We start from the raw sequence: 14,845 nt of genomic DNA on the forward strand, positions 1-14,845 counted from the left end.
AGGTCTACACCCGCAGCATAAGGAGGTTCCCAAGCTAGGGGTTGAATAGGAGCTGCAGTGGCCGGCCTACACCACAGCCACAGCAACTCAGGATCCAAACCACATCTGCGGCCTACACCACAGCTCACGGCAGCACTGGATCCTTAACCCACTGAGTGAGGCCAGGGATCGAACCTTTGTGCTCATGAATGCTGGTCAGACTTGTTTCCGCTGACTTGTTCCCACCTGGTATTCTGATTAGCCATTGCTGTATAACCAATCACTCCAAACTGAGTGGCTTCATACAAGGCTAGTCAACTATTTCTCAGGATCCAATGGGTTGCCTTCAAAGTCCCTCTGCTGGTCTCACCTGGCCCAGTCACTCTGCTACATTCTGCCCAGTGGCTGGGCTGGAAGATCATGTGTGTGACTGAGGGCGAGGCATCTAGGCCTCTTACTCTCAACCAATAGGCTAGAATAGAGGTCATAGGCCAAATCCTGCTCACTATGGGCTAGGTAGAGTTTTTACTTTTATTTCATTTCATTTTATTTTATTTTTTTGCTTTTCAGGGCCACACTGTGGGCACATGGAGGTTCCCAGGCTAGGGGTCTAATCAGAGCTACAGCTGCCAGCCTACACCAGAGCCACAGCAACACCAGATCCGAGCCCTGTCTTCGACCTACACCACAGCTCACAGCAATGAGGAATTCCTAACCCACTGAGCAAGACCAGGGATCGAACAAGCAACCTTATGGGTCCTAGTCAGACTTGTTTCTACTGTGCCACATGGGAACTCCAATTTTTACATTTTTGAATGGTTGAAAAAAAATCAAAAGAATAATATCTCATGGAAATTCTCTGCGATTCAAATTTCAGTGTCTGGGAGTTCTTTTTGGCACGGCAGGTTAAGGATCCGGCATTGTTACAGCAGCAGCTTGGGTTGCTGCTGTGGTGCTCCCATATGCCTGGCCCGGGAGCTTCCATATGCTGTGGGTGTGGCCAAGCAAAAAACAAAACAACACAAAGCAAATTTCAGTGTCTGTAAATAGACTGTTATTGGAATCCAGACACATATATTCATTTACATATGGTCTAGAGTTGCTTTTGCACAATGAGAGAATTTGAAGTTGCATTGGAGACCATATGGGCCACAAAATTGAAAACATTTATTCTTGGACCCTTTAAATAAAAAGTTTGCCAACCTCTAGGCAAGACCAGCTTCCTTACATGGACAACTGGAGGCCACGTTCCCAAAGAGTGAAAGTGGGAGGCGAGAAAAAGTCTTATTCTGCAAACTCTCACCTTCCGCCACATCCTTTTTTTTTTCATTCTTTTTTTTTTTCTTTTTGCCTTTTCTAGGGCCATTCCTGCGGCATATGGAGGTTCCCAGGCTAGGGGTCTAATGGGAGCTATAGCCACCAGCCTACACCACAGCCACAGCCACAGCAACACAGGATCTGAGCCACGTCTGCGACCTACACCACAGCTCATGGCAACGCCAGATCCTTAACCCACTGAAAAAGGCCAGGGATCAAACCCACAGCCTCATGGCTCCTAGTCAGATTCATCAACCACTGAGCTACAACTGGAACCCTTTCTACCACATTCTATGCATCCAAGCAAATTAGGAAGCAGCCTGACTTTAAGGAGAGAGGAACTAGTTTCCAGTACTTGGTAGGAGGGGCCTGCAAAATAACATGACCCTGATCTTCACACTTAAACACAACATGGGATCTTTTTTTCTTTCTTTCTTTCTTTTATTTGGAGGGGGATCTTTTCAGCACCTGCAGCATATGGAAGTTCCCAGGTTAGGGGTCAAATTGGAGCTGCAGCTGCCAGCCTATACCACAGCCACAGCCATACCAGATCCGAGCCACATCCAGAATCTACGCCATAGCTTGCGGCTAAGCTGGATCCTTAATCCACTGAGCGAGGCCAGGGATGGAACCTACCTCCTCATGGGTACTAGTGGGGTTCTAAACCCACTGAGCCACAATGGGAACTCCACCGTGGGATCTTAAAATGGGCTCTCTAGACAGAATTCAGGAGGTTAGAGGGAAAAAAATTTATTCTTCTTAATTTCTAACTGGAATTTAGCACTTTTTCTCATGTCCTGTCAAAGCAGCTACCAGCCAGCTATGTGACTTTGTCACCTGTGTAAATCAAAGATAATTTCACAGCACATCCTGGTCATTGCAGGCTGACACCCTGAAATATCATTGACATTCATCTCGACTTAATCCCAGTATTGATGGAGTTCCCATTGTGGCTGAACAGGTTATGCAGGTTTGCAGGTTATGCAGGTTTGATCCCTTAACTCAACGGGTTAAGGATCCAGCATTGCTGCAAGCTGCCGTGTAGGATGTGACTCGGATCTGGCATTGCTGTGGCTGTGGTGTAGGCTGGCAGCTGCAGCTTCCATTCAACCCCTAGCCTGGGAACTTCCATATGCCGCAGGTGCAGCCCTGAAAAAAGCCAAAAAAAAAAAAAAAAGAAAAAAGAAAAAGAAAAAGAAATCACAGTAATGAGTAATTAGTGGAGCCTTTGTGATTTAGGGTTACCAACTGAATTCATGAAAAAGCACGGATCTTTTTACATCCCAATTTAGTAAAATATTTTCACATCAGTTTGTCAGTCTGACTGGTTTTCACTTTTTTTTTTTTTTTTTTTTTTTTTTAACAGCCATACCTGTGGCATATGGAAGTTCCCAGGACAGGGGTCAAATAGTAGCTGCAACTGCCGGGCCACACCACAGCCACAGCGATAGCTACAGCAACACCAGACCCTTAAACCACTGAGCAAGGCCATGGATTGAACCCACATCCCCAGAGAGACAACATTGGGCCTTTAACCTGCTGAGCCACGGTGGGAACACCTGACTGGTCTTTTTTAACACATGGGCAACTGTCTCCTGAGATGGTCAGCTGACTTCCTGTCCTCAGAGGCTGCAAAGAATCAGGGCAAGGTTTAGGCAGATTAGCGAGGTCCTAAACTGGCCACCTAAGGAGAACTAATCCGGGGACAGCAGCCAGCCAGCAGGCTCAGGGTCACACGAGGTCCTTCCACCCTGTCCCCAGCACCCAGCCAGGGTTGCCATGGCCTCCCTGTTCTCTGGCCGTGTCCTGATCCGAAATAACAGCGACCAAGATGAGCTGGACACCGAGGCAGAACTTAGCCACCGGCTGGAGAACCGGCTGGTGCTGCTGTTCTTTGGTGCCGGGTCCTGCCCAAAGTGCCAGGCCTTTGCCCCCATCCTCAGGGACTTCTTTGTGCGGCTCACAGATGAGTTCTATGTGCTGCGGGCAGCCCAGCTGGCCCTGGTGTACGTGTCCCAGGACCCGACGGAGGAGCAGCAGGACCTATTCCTCAGGGACATGCCCAAGAAGTGGCTCTTCTTACCCTTTGAGGATGATCTGAGGAGGTGAGGCAGCAGGAAAGGTCAGGGAGGGCTTCCTGGAGAAGGGGCTATTTCTGCTGAAAATGAAATATTTGTTTATTGATGTATCTGGTCCATCTGAAGCTGATGAGCACCCTCTGCGTGCCATTCAGGACTGAGAACTAGTGGCTGGGGGTGGGGGTGGGGGTGTGGGTATGTACGTGCCCATTTCCATCCAGCTTCCAGGGAGTTTACAACCTTGCAGAGGTGGGTAGGGGGACAAGGACTCAAAAACTGAAATAAATACATGATTACAAACTGCAGTAGTTGCGCAGGACAAGGGAGGATGTCATGTAGAAATATAACCGGGAGGCAGTTCCCATCATGGCTCAGTGGTTAACGAACCTGACTAGGATCCATGAGGATGCCAGATGGATCCCTGGCCTCGCTCAGTGGGTTAAGGATCCAGTGTTGCCATGAGCTGTGGTGCAGGTTGCAGACCCAGCTCGGATCTGGCGTTGCTGTGGCTGTGGCGTAGGCTGGCAGTTGTTGCTCCATTTTGACCCGTAGCCTGGGAACCTCCATATGCCGCAGGTGCAGCCCTGAAAAGACCAAAATATATATAATATGTGTGTGTGTGTATGTGTGTGTGTGTGTGTATAATGGGGAGACTTTGCTGAGATCTGGTGGTCAGAGGATGCTTCCCTGAGAAAGTGACTCCAGAACAGGGTGAATAGGAGAGTGAAGCTTGAGGAAAGGGAGGAATTTCCAGGCAGAGGCTGGAAATCCAGCACAAAGGCTTAGAAGCTTTCAGAGAAAGAACAGCCAATTCAGGGAGTTCCCATCGTGGCGCAGTGATTAACGAATCCGACTAGGAACCATGAGGTTGCAGGTTCAGTCCCTGCCCTTGCTCAGTGGGTTAACGATCTGGCGTAGGCCGGTGGCAACAGCTCCGATTCGACCCCTAGCCTGGGAACCTCCATATGCCAAGGGAGCAGCCCAAGAAATAGCAAAAAGACAAAAAAAAAAAAAAAAAAAAAGAACAGCCAATTCAAGGAATTTTAAGTAATTCCAGGAGTAAGAAACCAGCAGACATCGTGGGTAGCAGTGCCCCAAAATGCCATCTAATGAGCATGGATATGATCTTCAGCCATGGAGGCCACTGGAGCCATGGAGCCATGGAGGCCACTGGAGCAGAGAGAGAGGTAGCTGGGCTCAAGCTTCCCAATGAGCTACCCAATGAACAGTGCTATTGTTTGTGGCTCTTTTCAAACTTACCCCTTCTCTGTAGTAAGAAAGACTTTCATTATTTTATTTTATTATTTCTTGGCTGTGCCCAAGGCATGCGGATTGAACCCGAGCCACAGAAGTGACAATGCAAGATCCTTAACCCACTAGGCCACCAGGGAACTCCATTTTCATCCTTTTTTTTTTTTTTTTTTTTTTTTTTTTTTTACAGCCACACCTGAAGCATACGGAGTTCCCAGGCTAGGCGTCGAATCAGAGCTTCAGCTGCAAGCCTATATCACATCCCCCGCAGTGCTGGCTCTGAGCTGCATCTTCCACCTATGCTGCAGCTTGGGACAGTGCCAGATTCCTAACCCACTGAGCAAGGCCAGGGATCGAACCCGAATCCTCACAGAGACAACGTTGGGTTCTTAACCCACTGAGCCACACAGGAACCCCCCACTTTCATTCTTTTTAAACCCTAACTTTTTATTATGAAAAAATTTCAAAGATACCCAAAAGTTGGAAGAAGTATGCAGTGAAAACCATGGTAATTGCTCACATTTTGCCATTTACTTCATCTACATGAGTGTGGAGTTTGTGCTGAAGTATTTGAAAGCTGAAAGCATTTGAAAGCATTTGTAGACTTCAGGACATTTGACTGATTTCATCAATTTTGTTACAAAAGTTAGAAGTTTCTGGGCATGGAGACCTTGATGTCTACCCAACATTATCAGAGTTTGGACAATGGTTTACTCCCACTGCCGTCCACAGCTGAGGAGGTTCTTTTTTTCCCAAACTGGTAACACTTTCCTCCCTGGAATAAACATGCCAGTTGCAAGGGTATCACAGCCAAACACTGACCTTGTTTGAGGCAGGGACCTCTCACAAAAACCTTTACCCAGGCAAATATCTGGAAGAGAGTGAGTGAGTCTACACCCCCCTACCCCACCCCCACACAGATTCCCAGATAAAATCCAGGATACCCAGTTAAATGTAAATTTCACAGAAACAGTAATTCTGGGAGTTCCCTGGTGGTGCAGCAGGTTAAGGACCTGGTGTTGCTACTGTGACAAGGGTTAGATCTCTGGCCCGGAAACATCTGCGTGTTTCAGGTATGGCCAAAAAAGCCAACCAAAGACAAAAACAAACAAAAACACCCCACATATAGCAGGAGCATACTTATAAAAATTATTTGATGTTTATATAAAATTCAAATTCATTCCTATTGGGTGTCCTGTATTTCTGTTTGTGAAGTCTGGCAACCTATGCCTGTGGAATTCCTGTGGGATTTTGCAAGTACTGTACGTTCTCTGTGTGGAGGCCTGGAGAAGGGCCACCCAAGAACACAGTGGGTGGAAATTAAAAATTGTGGGTAGGAGTTCCTGCTGTGGCACAACAGGATTGGTGGTGCCTCTTCAGCACCAGGACACAGTATGTTAAGGATCCAGTGTTGCTGCAGCTTCATCAGAGACTGAACTGTGGCTTAGATCTGATCCCTGGCCATGATGCAGCCAAAAAATTTAAAAAATAAATAAAAAATAAAAGAATTGTGGGTGATGGGCCTAGTCTGGTAGCCTCTTTTACTTCACGATGATTGTGTGGGAATCAGTTCCCCAGTTCTCCCCCTCTTCATCCCACAGATCTCACTTCAAAGGTCACTTCCTTGGAGAGGCCCTCCCTGACCACCAGCCTCTTAGCCAGCTTAATATTTCTTTTTCATTCATCTTTTTAGGGCCACACCCACAGCATTTGGAAGTTTCCAGGCTAGAGGTCGAATTGGAGCTGTAGCTGCCAGCCTCCACCACAGCCACAGCAACACCAGATTCTTAATCCACTCAGGGAGGCAGGGATCAAACCCCTGTCCTCACGGATACTAGGATGGGTTGCTTACCGCTGAGTCACAGCGAGAACTCCCAGCTTAATATTTCTTGATGGAATCTATTGGTATTTATTCATTTATCTCACTCATTTCCTGAGCATCTGCTCTGAGCCCCAGCACTGTTTCAGCCACTGGGGAGACCAATTTAATAAAGACAGAAATTCAGAGTTCCCATCGTGGCTCAGTGGTTAACAAGTCCGACTAGGAAATATGAGGTTGCAGGTTCGATCCCTGGCCTCGCTCAGTAGGTTAAGGATCTGGCGTTGCCTGTGAGCTGTGGTGTAGGACCCAGTGTTGCTGTGGTTCTGGCATAGGCCGGTGGCTACACTCCTGATTAGACCCCTAGCCTGGGAACCTCCATATGTCGGCGGGTGCAGCCCTAGAAAAGCCAAAAAAAAAAAAAAAAAAAAAAAGAAGAAGAAATAAAGACAGAAATCTGAGCCCAAGTTGTGTGAGAAAATGACAAACAGTAGAAACAAACTATGCTGTGACTGGGATCCTGAGAGCTGAGCATAAGCAGTGAGAAAGGGAGGCGTTGCGATTTGAGGTTGGTTGTCTGCAGCATACAGGGTCTTAACCCGCGGATGTTTTGGGAGCGTGCTCCAGGCAGAGGGAGCGGCCAGTGCAAAGGCCCTAGGAGGCTGACACAGCGTAGAGGCCAGTGTGGCCAGCCTGTTCTGGTTCCCCGGGCGTCCGTGCAGGCACGGGGCAGTGCACACAGAAGGCATTCGGTAGGTACTGGAAGGCTAGCTCGGGTCACGGACGAGGGTCCGACAGGGCTACTCCACCTGCCCCGCAGGGACCTCGGGCGCCGATTCTCCGTGGAGCGCCTGCCGGCGGTCGTGGTACTCAAGCCAGGAGGCGATGTGCTCACGCTTGACGCGGTCGACGAGATCCAGCGCTTGGGCCCTGCCTGCTTCGCCAACTGGCAGGAGGCGGCTGAGGTGCTGGACCGCAGCTTCCTGCAGCCAGAGGATCTGGACGACCCCGCGCCGCGGAGCCTCACGGAGCCACTGCGCCGCTGCAAGTACCGAGTGGACCGCGCTGCGAGGGGCTCACACGGCCGAGAGCGAGAGGGCTGCCCCAGGCGAGAGGACGGGGCCGAGGAGTTGTTCTGACCCCGGGAGGGGTGGAGTGGACCAGACTGGGGGAGAGGGCGGGGCGGAACGGGAGTTGTTCTGAGCTACCCCAACACCAGGGTAAAGGCTGAGCGGTGGGGAGTAAGGAGGGTCTTTCTGAGGTCCACCCCCCCAGGAAGGGGAGGGGGGAGGCTGCATTGAAATCTGGGGAAGCAGCAGGGCGGGACCTGGGGGTATCAGTTCTTATCCCCTCCGGCAGGTGGAAGGTGGGCCCTAGGCTGGTGGTGGAGGTTTCTTGTGAGTCCTCCCAGGACCCAGTGGACCGAGGGCGGTACTGGTTCTCCAGTGGCGCATCTGAGCTTTCCAGGCCAGGGAGAGCTTTTCAAGAATCTCTAGAAATATCTTTTAGACTGGGGAAGGTGGGGCAGTTAATAGTTCCAAAATGGGAAAATGCAAACTGAAATCGAATGATCGTGCTGAGAACACTCAGCCCATCGTACATTAAATGAGTTGCATACATATTTCATGCGCAAAATTACAGCAATCCTTTAATGACAAATTTATCATTTACACGGGATACAGTTCAATATTTGGTGCCAATGTGCGCTGGGTCGGGACCTCCAGCGAGGGCTGAGTCCTGGTGAACTCCGGAGATTCCTGCGGCAGACAGCAGAATGTGGAGGCACTTCCCGGCTGTGTGACTGTAGAATAGTCATCTCTCCTTTCTAAGCATCCTTTTTTCCACTGGAAAATGACAATAAAGCAAGGTCCTATATTCGGAAGGTTAGCCAAGGAGCCAGAGCCGGAGCTCGCGCCACGAAACGAACCTCTTCGCTTTGCCTCTGGCGCCACCTGGCGGCGAGATGGGGAAGGGTGTCCTGGGGGGTGCGGAACGTGCAAATGAGGTAAATCCACTCCTGCTCCCAGTCTCCATAAGGATGTGCCAAGAGCGATGCGTCCCCGGGATTTGGGAGGCCCTAGAGGGCTGGGGACTGGACAAATGCCTCATTTCATGCTCACGCCTAACCCGCAATCACCAGGCAGGGAATCTGGGGCTCAGATCGGTTGGCGCTACGTGCTCAGGTTCCAGCCACCGTGTTCCCTTTGTGGACCTCTTAGGCTTATCTGTGAAATGGGTGTGTTAAACCCTGTGTGATAACGGCTCTTTTTTTTTTTTTTGTCTTTTTGCTGTTTCTTTGGGCCGCTTCCGCGACATATGGAGGTTCCCAGGCTAGGGTTCTAATCGGAGCTGTAGCCGCTGGCCTACGCCAGAGCCACAGCAACTCGGGATCCGAGCCGCGTCTGCAACCTACACCGCAAGCAGCTCACGGCAACGCCGGATCGTTAACCCACTAAGCAAGGGCAGGGACCGAACCCGCAATCTCATGGTTCCTAGTCGGATTCGTTAACCACTGCGCCACAACGAGAACTCCGATAACGGCTCTTAAATTCTATGCACCTAATATCAGTCCGCTGGCTCACCAGTAGCCTTTAAAAGAAGAGGTTTAAAAACATCTTTCCTCGAGTTCCCACTGTGGCTCAGCCCCAGAAAACCTGACTAGTATCCATAAAGATTAGGGTTTGATCCGGCGTTACTGTGAGCTGTGGTGCAGGTCACAGAGGCGGCTTAGATCCTGCATTGCTGTGAATGTGGTTTAGGACAGGCAGCTGCAGTTCCAACTTGACCCCTAGCCAGGAACTTCCATATGCTGCACGTGTGGCCCTAAAAAGCAGGGGGGAAAAAGTCTTTCCTGAGAGAAAACCACAGGACACACAACCCATTAATATATGTATTACTATTCCAGCCAGCATGGAATAATAATAGTCAGTGTTCGCCACCTGGGCAGTGAGGCACCACCTGTCCTGTCCTACTGGGTGTGTGGGCAGGTGGCTGACCCTCCCTGAGTCTCACCCTGCCAATAGATAGGGTCATAACCTCCCCCACCCATCCACACCTGCTTGTCAGTGCTGAAGTGAGGAAGGGACCACATGGCACCTGGCCAAGGCAGCCAAGCTCCCTCTCAGAGTGTCACCTACAGAGTGTTACCAACTTGCAGGGTTAACTTTCCAAATTGAAACCACACACCCGCAGACCAAAGAATCACCTCCACGTACAAAGGGGGTACTAAGTCTTGGTATCTGTGACACCCTACCCCCTGCCCCAGCCTCCATCAAATAATTCTGAAATCCAGAGTTCCTGGTCGTGGCTCAGTGGTTAACGAATCCGACTAGGAACCATGAGGTTGCAGGTTGGATCCCTGGCCTTGCTCAGCGGGTTAAGGATCCCGCGTTGCCGCGAGCTGTGGTGTAGGTCACAGATGCAGCTCAGATCTGGCGTAGCTGTGGATGTGGTGTAGGCCGGCAGCTACAGCTCTGATTCCACCCCTAGCCTGGGAACCTCCATATGCCGCAGAAGCGGCCCAAGAAATGGCAAAAAGACAAAAAAAATAATAATAATTCCAAAATCTAAAGAGAGTGCTATAATGAGCACTGTAGTGGCATGGAATTCTCCCTTTATTTGGCTGGTTTAGCCTGTGTTTCCACCTCTACCCCAGAAGGGCTGCCTTTGTCACCACTGGGTCCCCAGAGTCAGGTGTATGTCCCCATCAACGTTTGTGGAATGAATAGATGCCAGTATCTTCAATCTGTATATCCCCAGCACCCAGACAAGAATGGACACTCTGTTCCAAATGAGCTCCAGTTATCCCAATTTGAGACTCTTTCTTACTTGTAAAACATGGAAAAATTCACTCAACTCTTGGTGATGATGAAAAAGTCTGGGTATATTGGACCAAAGCCTGGTGAGTAAATAAGTCAATACACTGGAGTTCCTGCTGAGGCACAGTGGGTTAAGTATCCCACTGCAGTGGTTTGGGTTGCTGTGGAGGCACGGGTTCTATCCCCAGACGTACCTGGCCTGGGAACGTCCTTATGCCACAGGTGAGGCCATTAAAATAATTAATTAAATACATACATACATACATACATAATAAACCCCGTTATAGCTGAGGAAGCCCAGAGAAGTTAAGGGACTTACCCAAAGCCACACAGCAAAGGAGGAAGCCACCAGATGCTGACAGATCACCCCATACTCTCCCCCAGGACCATTTTCCCATTAGGCACTGAGCTGAGGGCTCAGGGCCCAAAAACTCTTTCCAGAAGACCCCAAAATTTTAAGGCCTGAAAGTAAAAATGACTTCCAAAATCAGAAAAAATAGTAAAAACAAAATAAATGGGACCTAATCAAACTTAAAATTTTCTGCACAGCAAAGGAAACCCTACATAAAATGAAAAGACAACTCACAGAATGGAAGAAAAGATTTGCAAATGAACCAACTGACAAGGGATTAATCTCCAAAACTTATAACTACCTTCTGCAGCTCCATACCAAAAAAACAAACAACCCCATCAAAAAATGGGCAGAAGATCTAAACAGACAAATCTCCAGAGAAGACACATGCATGGCCAAAAAACACATGAAAAAGAGCTTCAACATCACTCATTACTAGAGAAATGCAAATCAAAACCACTCTGAGGTACCACCTTACACCAGCCAGAATGGCCATCTTCAAAAAGTCTGCAAACAATAAGTGCTGGAGAGGCTGTGGAGAAAAAGGAACCCTAGTACACTGTTGGTGGGACTGTAAATTGGTGCAACCACTGTGGAAAACAGTATAGAGAGTCCTCAGAAGACTCAAAATTGAACTACCATTTGATCCAGCCGTCCCACTCCTGGGCATCTATCCAGAGAAAACCATGACTCGAAAAGACACCTGTACTCCAGTGTTCATTGCAGCACTATTTGCAATAGCCAAGACATGGAAACAACCTAAATGTCCATCGACAGAGGAGTGGATCCAGAAGATGTGGTACATATACACAATGGAATATTACTCAGCCATTAAAAGGAACGGAATAACAGCATTTTTAGCAACATGGATGGACCTAGAAATTATCATGCTAAGTGAAGTCAGTCAGACAATGAGACACCAACATCAAATGCTATCACTTACATGTGGAATCTGAAAAAAGGACACAATGAACTTCTTTGCAGGACAGATACTGACTCACAGACTTTGAAAAACTTATGGTTTCCAAAGGAGAGCGGTTGGGGGGTGGGAGAATGCTGGGGGTTTGGGACGGAAATGCTATATCATTGTACAACTATAAATGTCATAAATTCACTGAGTCATTTTTAAAAAATCAGAAAAAATATCTGGAAATTCAAAACCAGTGGAATCTATAACGTTTTTGTGAGGACGTATAAAGCAGTAGATGGGAGCGGGCTTCCTCTGCCTGCCCAGGGAGTTACCGGGGAACTTCTGAGCCTCAGTTTCCTCACCTGTAAAGCCTAGGTGATGACTGTGTTGTTTTTGAGACAGGGCGCTGCTTACAGGAGGCCACATCAACCTCATTCACTCTTTTTTTTTTTTTTTTTCTGTTTTTTCTTCTTTCTTTCTGGCTGCACTTGTGGCATATGGAAGTTCCCAGGCAGGGACTGAATCTGAGCCACAGCTATAATCCTTAGCCTTCATTCCTTTTTATGACTGAATAACATTCCACTGTACGGATGGAACCACATTTTGTTTCTCTCTCTGTCTATTGATGGGCATTTTGGTTGTTTCCTCCTTTCGATGATGGTAACCAGTGCTGCTCTGAACACACACATATAAGGATTTGTTTGAGTCCCTGTTTGCATGTCTTTTGGGTCTATACCTAGGAGTAGAAAGAAGGCTAGGGTTGAATCGGAGCCACAGCTTCTGGCCTACACCACAGCCACAGCAGCACCAGATCCAAGCCACAGCTGCAACCTACGCTGCAGTTCTCAGCAACACTGGATCCTTAACCCACTGAGCAAGGCCAGGGGTCAAACCCCCATTCTCATGGACACAGGCAGGTTTTTAACCCACTGAGCCACAATGGAAACATCCCTTGTTCACTGTTATATTCTGGATCTATCAGGAATGTGTTACCTTTGAAACCATTTACAGATTTGTTTCTTCACATAGTATAAGAATTCCAGAGCAGGAGTACAAGCCAATGTGCTCATTCATGTGAACAGCAAGCATTTACTGAGGGCCTACTGTGTGCTGGGTGCACACCCAGACAAAAGGGGACACAGCAGTGGACACTTGAAGACGATGACCTGCAGTCCTGGAGCAGCCCCCTACCTTCACGCGGTGCACAGACCTGGGGAAAGTACATGTGCTGTACTACTGGAGATGCAAAAGGCTACAGGTAAGCAAGAAGACAAACAACCCATTGGAAAATAAGCAAAGGAGGTGAACATACATTTTTCCAAAAAAGGTACACAAATGGCCAACAAATACATGAAAAGACTCTCAACATCTGTGGTTATTATGCAAATGCAAATCAAAACTGCAGTTGAGATGACGCTTCACACTGTGTAGGATGGCTGTAGTCAAAAAACAGAAAGTAGGAGTTCCTGTCACAGCTCAGCAGTAGCGACCCCAGTGTAGGGGTGTGTGTGTGTGTGTGTGTGTGTGTGTGTGTGTGTATGTATGACTGAGTCACTATGTGGTACAGCAGAAATTGGCACAATATTGTAAATCCACTATACTTTCATAAAAAAAAGAAATAAAATAAAATTAAAAAAACAGAAAGTGGAGTTCCTCCCGTCGTGGCACAGCGGAAAGGAATCCAACTAGGAACCACGAGGTTTCAGGTTCAATCCCTGGCCTTGCTCAGTGGGTTAAGGATCCGGTGTTGCCATGAGCTGTGGTATAGGTTGCAGACTCGGCTCTGATCCTGCATTGCTGTGGCTCTGGTGAAGCCCGGTGGCTACAGCTCTGATTAAACCCCTAGCCTGGGAACCTCCATATGCCCCGGGTGCAGCCCTAGAAAAGACCAAAAAAAAAAAAAAGTAAATAATTTTTTAAAAAATAAGGTAAATATAGAGTCACCATATGACCCGGACATCCTACTCCTAGGTATAGACCCAAAAGACATGCAAACAGGGCCTCAAACAAATCCTTATATGTGCTTGTTCAGAGTAGCACTGGTTACCATCATCGAAAGGAGGAAACAACCAAAATGCCCATCGATAGACAGAGAGAGAAACAAAATGTGGTTCCATCCATACAGTGGAATATTATTCAGTCATAAAAAGGAATGAAGCATGGCTACATGATACAACATGGATGAGATTTAAGGATGTGACGCTCAGTGAAAGAAAACAAACATAAGAGGCCACATATTACCTGCTTTCCTGTGTATGAAATGTCTAGAAATTCATAGAGACAGAAAAGGAGGTTAGTGGTTATCAGGGGCAGGAGGAAGGGAATGGGAAGTGACTGCTAATGGTCTGGGGATCTCCTTTGTGGGAGGATGAAAAATTTCTGGAAGTAAATAGAGGCGATGGTTACACACATTGTGTATGTACTAAATGCCATTGAATTGTTCACTTTAAAATCATTAATTTTATGTAGCGTAATTTCACCTTGATTTTTAAAACTTACAAATAAAAATAATACCCCCCCAAAGTGCGTGTGGTTCGAACAAAGTCTAACAGCGAGGACAGGTGTGTGGGTCAGAGAGGGGATCCAGGAGGGCCTGGCAGAATTGGCAACATTTCTGCAAAGCCTTGAAAAGTGAGCCAAAGGGACATCACAGTCAGTTGCCAGGTCTGCAGGTAGAGACCAAATATCAAAGTGAATTATTTTATTTTATTTTATTTTTATTTATTATTATTATTATTATTTGTCTTTTGTCTTTTCGAGGGCGGCACACTCGGCATATAGAGGTTCCCAGGCTAGGGGTCTAATCAGAGCTGTAGCCACGGGCCTAGGCCACAGCCACAGCAACACCAGATCCTTAACCCACTGAGCGAGGGCAGGGATCGAACCCCCAATCTCATGGTTCCTAGTTGGATTCGTTTCCGCTGCGCCACTACGGAAACTTCCAAAGTGAATTATTTTAAAATTCATTCAAATTTCTGTTCTTTTTAAAAAAACACAATAGGGAGTTCCCTAGTGGCCTAGCGGTTAAGGATCCAGCGTTGTCACTGCTGTGGCACGGAGGTGGATCTGCGGCCCAGGAACTTCTGCATCCTGTGGGTGTGGCCCAAAATTTAAAAATAAATAAATAAATAAATTTACAGAACAACAATAAAACAGGTGTTTGGTGCAATGAGAAGGGAAAGGGGGACACTTCAATGAGTTTACTGACCAGCGAGGCTCCCCGGATCCGGCCACCACGCCCTTACTCCCACGTGGGGCCGCCTCCGCCCCTTCTCGGCCACGCCCCCCCGGCCCCGCCTCTCTAGAACCCGGAGGGCGGGA

General features: G+C 48.0%; 1 protein-coding gene across 1 annotated transcript; it reads left to right on the top strand.

The window, feature by feature from the left end:
• On the top strand, positions 2,961-8,065 carry NXNL1 (nucleoredoxin-like 1). Its single transcript, XM_003354140.3, has 2 exons — positions 2,961-3,401; positions 7,265-8,065. Exons 1-2 carry the CDS (start codon positions 3,076-3,078, stop codon positions 7,581-7,583), a joined length of 645 nt encoding a protein of 214 aa, XP_003354188.1. The 5' UTR covers positions 2,961-3,075; the 3' UTR covers positions 7,584-8,065.

This window comes from Sus scrofa, chromosome 2, assembly GCF_000003025.6.
Source record: "Sus scrofa isolate TJ Tabasco breed Duroc chromosome 2, Sscrofa11.1, whole genome shotgun sequence".
Lineage (NCBI taxonomy): Eukaryota > Metazoa > Chordata > Mammalia > Artiodactyla > Suidae > Sus > Sus scrofa.

Coding starts and splice junctions, on each gene's coding strand:
- NXNL1 (XM_003354140.3), top strand. CDS start 3,076: ATGGCCTCCCTGTTCTCTGGCCGTGTCCTGATCCGAAATAACAGCGAC. Junction 3,402..7,264: donor TTTGAGGATGATCTGAGGAG/GTGAGGCAGCAG, acceptor CCTGCCCCGCAG/GGACCTCGGGCGCCGATTCT.